This window comes from Ceratina calcarata, unplaced genomic scaffold (assembly GCF_001652005.2).
Source record: "Ceratina calcarata isolate Rehan_Ccalc_2016 unplaced genomic scaffold, ASM165200v1 scaffold127.2, whole genome shotgun sequence".
NCBI lineage: Eukaryota > Metazoa > Arthropoda > Insecta > Hymenoptera > Apidae > Ceratina > Ceratina calcarata.
This window is the reverse complement of record NW_017133727.1, coordinates 31,718-42,096: the sequence shown is the minus strand read 5'-3', so window position 1 is coordinate 42,096 and position 10,379 is coordinate 31,718. Positions and strand designations below refer to the sequence as shown.

At 38.6% G+C, this 10,379-nt stretch overlaps 3 protein-coding genes across 3 annotated transcripts; 1 reads left to right on the top strand and 2 right to left on the bottom strand.

The window, feature by feature from the left end:
• The first annotated feature begins 6 nt into the window (after window positions 1–6).
• On the top strand, window positions 7–3,234 carry LOC108627892 (putative ATP-dependent RNA helicase DDX43). Its single transcript, XM_018029479.2, has 10 exons — window positions 7–310; window positions 403–609; window positions 675–893; window positions 963–1,089; window positions 1,160–1,325; window positions 1,403–1,645; window positions 1,736–1,883; window positions 1,959–2,200; window positions 2,276–2,438; window positions 2,516–3,234. Exons 1-10 carry the CDS (start codon window positions 68–70, stop codon window positions 2,654–2,656), a joined length of 1,899 nt encoding a protein of 632 aa, XP_017884968.1. The 5' UTR covers window positions 7–67; the 3' UTR covers window positions 2,657–3,234.
• A 95-nt stretch (window positions 3,235–3,329) lies between these two features.
• Window positions 3,330–5,560, bottom strand: eco (Establishment of cohesion). The gene is made up of 5 exons (XM_026816423.1): window positions 4,378–5,560; window positions 4,080–4,302; window positions 3,832–4,005; window positions 3,546–3,751; window positions 3,330–3,476 (listed from the first exon to the last, which is right to left on the bottom strand). The coding sequence occupies exons 1-5, from the start codon at window positions 5,367–5,369 to the stop codon at window positions 3,353–3,355; spliced, it is 1,719 nt and encodes a 572-aa protein (XP_026672224.1). The 5' UTR covers window positions 5,370–5,560; the 3' UTR covers window positions 3,330–3,352.
• Window positions 5,561–5,844: 284 nt separating this feature from the next.
• LOC113464759 (adenosine deaminase 2) lies at window positions 5,845–8,882 on the bottom strand. The gene is made up of 4 exons (XM_026816451.1): window positions 8,184–8,882; window positions 7,140–7,734; window positions 6,633–6,956; window positions 5,845–6,366 (listed from the first exon to the last, which is right to left on the bottom strand). The coding sequence occupies exons 1-4, from the start codon at window positions 8,404–8,406 to the stop codon at window positions 5,979–5,981; spliced, it is 1,530 nt and encodes a 509-aa protein (XP_026672252.1). The 5' UTR covers window positions 8,407–8,882; the 3' UTR covers window positions 5,845–5,978.
• Between the last annotated feature and the right edge of the window lie 1,497 nt (window positions 8,883–10,379).

Sequence of the window (10,379 nt, the reverse complement as noted above, 5' to 3'; positions counted from 1 at the left end):
ATTTCACAAAAATAAATTACACGTAACGCTTATAAATATTGTTTGTCGTTAAATTATTCCTACGTGTATGATTGTTGGCTACAGAATGGATTATCAACAAACTTATGGAAGGACGTATTCAAGGCGTAATGATAGAGGAAACAACAGGAATGATTATAGAAAAAGAGAGTATACAAATTCTTCTTATAATGATCAACAATCTACTGATAAATTTATGATACAGATTGACACCGAGAAAGTAGGAAAATTAATTGGTAGAGGTGGAAGTAACATTAGAGACTTACAAGACAAAACAGGCACAAGGATTCAAGTATGTATTAATAGGATATTACATTTTTTCAAATTACTTACAATAGATATAAAAACATCATATATGCAATAATGAATAATTCTTAATTACAGATTGAGAGATCAACTGGAAACGATACTACTGGTGTGATCATAATTGGATCTGCAGAAGGACAGGAACATGCCAAAAATTTAATAGAAGAATCATTAAATGATTCTCCTCCATATCACAGCCAAAGATTAGAAAATGAACAGAGGGAGTGTGATAAACCACAGATTGATTTTACCAATTTTGATTGGTCTACAGCTAGCAAAAAATGTGTAAGTTTTCATGAGCTTCCGTAAGACAAGCAGCATGGTACGATTATATGTTTTCAATTAATTAGGATGAGTTTCAAAAGGAGAAATGGTCGAAATGTACTCCTATTGTTAAAAACTTTTACAAAGAACATCCGTCAGTGGCCAATATGACAAAAGAACAGGTTGCTCATATTAGGAAGACAAATAACAGTATAGAAGTAAAATATATGTTTGATGAGAAGAATGATGTCTCGGAGCAATTGTGGATACCTAATCCAATTGAAACATTTGAACAAGCATTTGAGGTAAACGCAAGCGATAATACATATAGCAGTTGTAAAATGACGTTGCATTGATTAATATAAATTGTGCAGAGTTATCCGGAGATACTTGAAGAAATCAGAAAACAGGGTTTTGCTAAGCCAAGTCCAATACAATGTCAGGCTTGGCCTATTCTCCTCAGTGGTAAAGACCTTATTGGAATTGCACAGACTGGAACAGGTATGTTCGAAAATTATTATAACATTATTTAATCTGTTAAGAAGATACTTCATTCTGTTAATACGTATAGGTAAAACATTGGCATTTTTGTTGCCTGCTTTAATTCACATTGAGGGTCAAGAAATACCGAGATCAGAAAGGAATGGTCCGAATGTTCTTGTTATGGCACCAACGAGAGAGTTGGCTTTACAAATTGAACGAGAAGTCAATAAGTATTCTTACCACGGTATAAAGGCGTAAGTAGTGGTGTCAATATAGTATATGTATATTATATTTTTTATAGTATATTTCTAAAAATAATACATTGATAAAGGGTATGCATATACGGAGGCGGAAATAGAAAGGAACAGATAAATGTGGTAACGAAAGGCGTGGAAATCGTTATTGCAACGCCTGGTAGATTGAATGATCTAGTAGAAGCAAAAATTTTAAATATCTCCACAATTACATATCTCGTGTTGGATGAAGCTGACCGTATGCTTGACATGGGTTTTGAGCCACAGATTAGAAAGACATTACTTGATATAAGGCCGGATCGACAAACAGTTATGACGAGGTTTTGCAATCGTCTCTTCTTTTTAAGCTTTAAATTGAGAAAAAAATTTGGTTTGCAATAGAAATGAAATTATATACGTTGAAATTTTAGTGCTACATGGCCTCAAGGAGTTAGGCGTTTAGCTCAATCTTACATGAAAAATCCGATCCAAATCTTTGTTGGATCTCTCGACTTGGCGACTGTGCACACAGTTATGCAAAAAATATTTATAATCGACGAAGAAGAAAAGACTAATATGGTTAATATTACGTAAAATCTTTTAGACTGTACTGTGTTTCAAAATGACATGGATAATAGTTAGTGTTCTCCACAGATGTATCAATTTTTCCATAATATGGCTCCTACCGATAAAGTGATGGTATTTTTCGGAAAAAAATGTAAGGTCGACGATGTAGCGAGTGATTTAGCATTAGAAGGTGTTAAATGTCAAAGTATACACGGAGGAAGAGAACAGAGCGATAGAGAACAAGCTTTAGAAGATTTGAAAACTGGAGAAGTGCAAATTCTTTTAGCAACCGATGTTGCTAGTCGGGGAATTGATATAGAAGACGTTACGTATGTTTTATTGTTATACTTAGAACTACAATCTTCGTACGCCAATGTTTAATAAAAAAAAATAATTTTTTCCAGACATGTCTTGAATTATGATTTTCCACGGGACATAGAGGAGTATGTTCACAGAGTGGGTCGTACCGGTCGTGCCGGGCGCACTGGAGAAAGTATATCATTCATGACAAGAAAAGACTGGTCGAATGCACAAGAATTAATCAATATTTTGGAAGAGGCTAACCAAGTATGTCATGAAATATTTGTACATTTGCATCAAGATTCAAATTAATGGTTAAAATACATAAATATTTCTGTTTACAGGAAGTACCTGAAGAATTAAACCAAATGGCTGAAAGGTATGAGGCGTGGAAGAAGAAACGGGCGGCCGAAAAACAATTTGAACGAATGGATAGCAGAGGCGGTGGTTATGGAGGTGGCAGGAGAAGTAATAATAGATGGTAGTTTTTACCTCTCCAGCGTTATTGAACGTACATATAAAGCGTTTATAACAAACTTATAGTTCCTGATTTTTGTTACGCATATATTATTTTTAAGAATACAAGATGTTTGATACTCGTAGTTGATAATGAACAGTAAATTATACATACTGGATGTCATGAGTATTACACATTTTCCATTTTTGCATTTTATTTTTAAAATACGTTTGCAAAACAATATAAACAGTATTACTAGATTTACAGACGTTTAAAGACGATTTAAAGAACACTTACAGAATGAATCAAAACAAGATTATGTAAGATACATTCCTGAGTTTATTTTAATTTTATAATTTCCTTAGAGAAAGATTGTACAATTTTTCTGTTGCGAATTTAACGCATAGAAATACATAACTACATAAAACTTATATTCCCTCTGTTAATACGATAAAAATATTTAATAAAGGTTCAGTATTTAACTAACGGAGACAGTGTGATGCTATTATTAGTAAAGTATAACAATGTTGCTAGTATAAAACTAATAATACATATGTATTTAGTTTCGGATTACAAGAATAAATAAGTAAAATATTGACCAAGTAAGTCAGTAATGATTATTTATACATTGCTTAAGCAATAAACCGTAGGATTACTATCAACTTTGATAGAATTTCATTGAATATGCTTAAATGATATGTTGAACAACAATGAACGGCAAGTTTTAATCATACACTTTAAAATTTTGTGTTTTCGTGTACTTCTCGGCAAATATTTTTCCGCTCGGAGTTGGAATTGAAAAGGCTATATCATCCATGGTCATTACATATCCAAAGTAGAAGTTGGTTCTGAAATATTTTGAAAACTCGTTCATATTGAATTACAGATAACACGTAATGTAATACATAAATATTCACCTTAGTATATTCATCAATTTGGTAGCTATGCCCTGTCTGCGATGATTTATTTCGGTCCAAATAACATTTACTCCACATTTGGCTGGACTATCTTCTGCAGTACAGCAATTTAGCTCTAGTAGTTCAGGAATCATATGATGTGCTGTTGTTATGTGTTCCGCGACCAACACTCCAATAACGGCCTTATCTCTTATGTATAAGTATACCTAAAGAAACTTAATGTAATCGAACAAGTATGCCATTTATAAAATACATAAATAATTACTTTTCATATTATTCCCCTTACCCTTTTTTGATTGTAATCAGAAAGTTTCGTGTCTGTTAGTCCTAAATCTCTATCTACGTATGCTAAAATTTCTTCTACCTTTTTCCAACACAACTTTGAATCATTCGGCTCTATTAAAATTACTCGACTCATTGTAAATGGATCTTCCATGATTATTCGTTCGACTTTCCAACCCTTAAAATTATTTTCAATAATATAAAATGCTCGATGTATCATTGTTATTGTATATGCATATAATGTAAACGTACTGAAAATTTCAAACTTTTCTTATTATTGTGATAATTTAAATGTGCATTTTCATCTTCAGGATCTCCTATTTGGTATATAACACCACACTCTGTACACTGAGTTGCTCCAAAATTCTTTTGACCTGCATCTAATTGGTATTGATTATTACCACCATTTAGTTTTACAGATAATTGCCAATTTTGATTTTCTTTGCCAGTGTGATGCACTTTTTTATCAATGTTACTGAAAAATATATTAATAGAAAACTTTTTAATTCTCTCGTTATTAGCATTTAAAAAAAGGCTGGGAAACACTTACTCTAATTTATTAGCAGAATATCCTTTCTTAAATAATGGAAAATACTTTGGCTCTGAGATGTTTTCAAAATCTGTTTCGTTACTGTCGAAAGGTTTATCTTCACAAGTTATTGGTGCACTAATATCTTTGATATCCAGATTTGAAGTCATATTGCTAAGTTCACTTGCTGGTGACACAGTAACATCATTGAACACGGCTATTGGCTTCAAAGGTGTAATATGCCGTCCTTTATCCAGTAGGTCCATGGTATCATATTCGTCATCAGCCCAATCATTCTCTAATAATTTTAATATATTGTCCACTTCAGTTTTCTCAATCGTAGATTCTAACTCTGGTTCATCCACTGTTAAGTCACTTGCGTCAAAAGAGATATTTGCAGGCTTTGATTTTTTATGCCTTGCAACTTTTTGATTCAACACTATTTTACCATCAGGTGCAACTTTTAATTTAACATTTTTATTTATCGTTACCAGAGCCTGAGAATTCCTTTTAATTTTGAAAAATCGTTTATTAGGATCAATTTCTGGTGATGAACTCCTGTCTGTAGGTTCAACATTTTCAGTTTCATCCATTTCTGACATAGATTGTCGTATATTGGTCTCATCATTTGTAATATCTAAATTTAGTTTAGGGCTCTTTAATTTGGGCTTCTTAATGCCGTGTGATACACCAGCATTGATTCCTCCTACTGTGTGCCTTTTAAAATGTGGAAAACAACTTTTTGATCTCCTTTTTAGTCTGTGTCTGATATTAATTTTATAATCTTCTTCTTTTCTTTCCGATTTATTATAGAACGTTTTCGTACTTAGTGCTATGCTCTTTAATTTTGATCCATAATCTTTATCTTGAAATAAAGCTACTCTAACTTTTGACGTCTTACTATTTGGATCAGTCTTTAACATTTTTTTTGGTGTATTTCCCAATTCTTCGAAAGCATGCCTCTTCAAAGGGTACTCCTTCTTCACCGGAGAATTTTCATTCATGTGAAGCATTCTATTAAAAGTCACGTCTAGTCTCCAAGTATTTTACTTGTCTAACAGTAATAAATATTATTACAGTTTCAATTATTTATTTTGCCACATGAGAGTTATCAGAGTTGATCAGAGTTATTAACTGATATTAACCCCGAGACTGAATACCTAAACCAACCTACTGCAACCTACTAGAGCGCCGGGAGAGCGCAAACACGTGCGAACCCTAGCCGTGACCCTGGTAACCAGTAGCGACGGTGGCGACTGCCGCTGCGAACAGTGCGAATTCCTATGTCAAAGCACACTACTTTACCCTCGAAATACTAGGTGTCCCAGAACGACCGTCCTGATCACGAGCGTTTGCGAGTACTATACTACCAGTCATTACTATTAATCGTTGATTAATCGTATCAAACTAAGCAGCTGAACGCGTACGTAATACGCGATCTGTCGGATCGATTTAATGTTTAAGGACACGAGAAAATGAACCGTGCCATTAGTTGCAGAGTATTAATTTTCATTTTTTCAATTGTACAGAACGCATAGGATTAATTAACATGACAAATAACTTTTTTATTATGTATTTACAAGAATCGTAATACATAGCTCTTTCTGTGCGCTTTCAATTTCTCATTTTCTGCCTACGGCTAAATCCTCCACGTACTTTTGCCATTTTCCTTGCCAGCGATCTATAGCCTTCTGTTTCTCGTCATCACCCAAGCTGCTGTATATAAAAGAGTTCAAAGCCAGCTGTTTAAGGCTCTTGAGATCGGCGTGGCTGGACATGAGCGCCATAAACGCTTCGTAAAAATCGTAGCTCAAAGCTCTCGCACCCCAAAAACTAGGATCGTCGTTCGATACGACTACGGCGTATCCTTCTGCGAACAGAGACCTGGCGGCATGATTTCGAAGATCATCGACAAGTTTCAGAACTTGATTCGAAATCGGATTCACTTCGATCGCGATGTCCATCCGTTTGACGAGCTCCATGAGGAAAGGATGAGAGGCCAACGCGTATCTAGACAAAAATTGCGTAACAGCGACGTCGATAGAAGTACACGGGTGCGTTCGTCTTACGATCTCTGTTGTTACGTACGATAAAAACACAGCGATCTATGAGTAGGTACGCGGCGGAATAGGGCTACGGTTCCTGACAATGACGGGGAAACGAAGACGTGCTCGGCGAAATGAAATTTCGATCGTTGTCGTGGGGGTGGTAACAACGGGTAACAATGGGAGTAGCCGGAAGGGCAAAAGCAACAGGTTGAACGCGGTACTACTCACCCGTGACCGATACGTCGCGTGTTCAACAAAATAGCGTCAACGAGGTTTTCATCGGTAGGAGCGCCCAACCAATTAGTTTCTCCTGCGTGAAAGAAGAAACTGATGTTACGTTTTCCAACTTCTCTCAATAGATCAGCGAATTCCTCGAGGGTGTGACCCTTGTCTTCCTGGCCGACCAGATCGAATCCAGCTACGAAGTCAGGATACAACTCCTTTATCTCGCTCATGATCCGGACGTGATCTCTCGTATCTTCGTAAGTATCGGATCGTCTAGGAGCGTAAATCAGTTTCGCTCCTACGAAATCCGGATGCATTTCCTTGAATCTGGGAGACAAGAAGTAAGAACGCCGAGCCAATCTTTGTTATACATCTTTGCTACCAATTACCACCCACGATGTCTCTACGTTCGAGATACTAGTCGTTCTTAGTCGCAAGTTCGTAAAGGATATGAAATGGTAGTAACTGCAGGAGAGAAAGTAAGAGAGTAAGAAAGAAAAATGAAGGTACCTTCGAGTAAGATTTCTGTAGATTCCGACCAGATCTCGAGGCTTGTATTTCGTCGTCGCATCGAAATCGTACAAAGTCGGCAACGTCGATCTCAGTTCAAGATACATCACATTGTCTTCGTACAATTGATTCAGAGCCTCGAGGAAATAATCCTCGTAAACGGGTCTGTACGTGAGCAGAGGTCCGACGAACGCAAATATATCGATAAATTTGTGCCAGGCTCGGTCGACGTTAGGATAGGACGACGTAGGATCGTCGCATCGCATCGACATTCTTTTCCTTATCATATCGTTCACTATCTCACCCCGTGTCGGGTCTCGGCGTATGTCCTTCAACAGCTCCCAACTACAGGAATTATCGGGTACTCGAAAGAAACGTAATTCGACGGTGTCTTTCTCGATGCAAGCGTATAAATCGTTGCGAAACGTGACATTGTAATAGATGTAATCGCTACTGACGAGAGCGGTATCGTGAGAGTGGAGTACTGCTCCTTTCGGCATGTGCCGAATCAATTGGAAGACCTTCGATCCGTCGATGTCGTTCTTGGCCTCGAGGAAGTTTCGCGCCGGAGCGAATAATCGAGGATCCTTGAACCCTGAAACAACAATTCATCGAAACGCGTACGAGTTACGCGCGCGAGAGGCCGATAAAAAGAAGATTTAACAAAGAACGATTCTGATTCACTGTCCGTTTCACTGCTCTGCTTTGCTTTGTTTCCACGACACGCGACAAAAGTCGAGCAGAGCGGCGGAAAACCGACGACGACGACAAAGGAACGTTGAATTAAACTTCCGTAGATCCGCTCTTGAATTAAGTCGTTCCGGCATCGTTCCGGCGACGAGCTGGATCGTGTTGATCCAGCTCGTCGGTCGATTATTATCAACAGATCGATAAGATGCGATGATGATCGATGGGCAACGCAGAGCTGTGCGAACGCGCATTTTGAATTCGACGAGATACCGGCGACGGTCGTGCAGCTAGCTTTCATACGTTATAGAAACGAAATATACGGATTCGGATATACGTTCGAAGGAGGAAACGAACCAGCATGCAATTCCTCTTGCTTCGCCTTCATTAGGATCTTGTTCGCAGCTCGTTCAACGTCAGACAAGGACAAGTTAGCGCCTATCATCAGACGTCGTTCGTACTCCAAAATTTCATTCCGTAGCCTTGTGTAATTACCACCACCACCACGTGGAAACGCGATAGTTGTGCTCGCGCACACGATTAATATTGCGAACGAACAACAAGTAAAGTTGTACCGCATTTTCGGCGGTGTCTCTGGCGAGAATGCTGTGTGTGTGTGTGTGTGTGTGTGTGTGTGTGCGCGCGCGCGCGCGCGTCTCAAATCGAATTATCGTGTGTAAGCGGCAAGGCTGCGCAGCCGAAACTGAATCTGATTACCCAGATCAGTGTTTCTATGCTACTGTCGCTACTGACTGACTGACTAGTGCGGCTACGCGCGGGCGGACTAATAGACACCGACGACGTTCACTGACTGACTGACTGATTGTTCCATAATGTCATCGGCGGCAGTAAGGGCAAGTGTCTTGCTGACTCGCGTTGCCTCTTACGGCTTATACGGATACATCGAAATGTGCGTGTACATACGCGTGTATGTGTGCGCATAGGAAACGCTCCAATGATTTCTAGGCGCCAGTGAACGATGAAAAAAGGCTGCGATATTTCACGTCGAACTATCCCGCCAAACAGCTACATCCTTGTGTATGCATGTCCTTGTACATACATACGCGGCGCATGTATAACTTTCCCAAGTGGCATGTAAATTTTACATTAGTAACAGGTGCATCAGCTATGTACAACGTACAAATATATCGATCTGTGGAAAAGGTATATTTTCAGTGCAAACATTTCGTCTCATCATTACAAACAGCCGTTTAAAAGTCACAAATTCGTTTAGCTCGTCGTCGGAGAAAAAGTAAAGAGTAATCCAGGTTCCAAGTGTTCTCTCCCTCTCTCTCTCTCTCTCTCTCTCTCTCTCTCTCTCTCTCTCTTTCTTTCTCTCTTTCTCTCGCGTTCGTTCGTCCCATTTTCGAAATTGTCAGCGAGTCGTGTACTACGCGCGTTTAATACATTTAAATATAACAACTAGAGAAACCTAGTCGAAACGAATAGAGAACTTGTTGTTCGTTCAGGAAGAAATCTTTTGAATTGAAAATTGTTGACCTATATGTGATAGCGGCAGAACTTGAGCCAAGGCACTCTTTACTCTAAGGCCGATATTCAGAATTCGTTGCTTATTCTTAAGATCGTCTTAAGAATTTGATATCCCTGTCTATCCCATATTTCCAGTCCTTGTCTTGAACAGGGACTTGAGCAAATGCTTAAGACGATCTTAAGAATAAGCAATGACTCTGAATACTGGCCTAAGTGTTAGATTGTAAACGACCGTCAAGTTTAGGAGAGGCATCATGCGATACAACCATATGTCAAAAAGGACTATTGTACGATTTATGACGGCAATAGCCCTCAAGCCGTTTGGGTCTTCTGGGTTTTCCGCCAGATTTGGTCAAGCCAGATGTTTGTTTGCAAAGTTACAAGTGCCTGTCAGCAGCGCTGACTTACGAATTGGTCCGGCTCTGGCAGTACTTTTCGATGTAAAGTCGGCACCTCAAACCGACCATGTACACACACCCTTGCTTACACCCTCGCTAGGAGATTCTCGCTTGGAGACTTTCCCTTGGGCACTCCTGCTTGCAACTCTGTTCAAGAGACACTCTCGATTCCAACCGGCCGATTGGAATATAAATTTCGACATCTCTTGTAATAGGAGATATACAAATAAACAGTGGATCGAAAAACTTAACGATACAATCCACGTTCATTCACATTTCATCCAGCGTCGTCTATTAGTTTTGCAAATAGCCGTCGACGCAGCGACGCTACTACACTATGCACCTTACGTTTACACAAATACATACACAGCTGCCATTCGTACTCATGCTGAAATGCTTTAATTGTAAATGTAAATATCTATCTCGATACAGAATTCATATTGATTCGCGATTCGATGATACGCCAAAATATGTATTGTGCATTGCTCGAATGGTTTTTGCCGAATACTACAATGATACCGTCCATCCTGCACGCTTACCGAGCGATCGATCGTAATGTATAGTACAGCGATCCGTTTGATTCCTCGTTAGCTGCTGCTCGACATTGAACTCGTCGTTAAGTTAGCGCACGTATATTTTCGTAGCCATTTTATTCTCGTCGGCC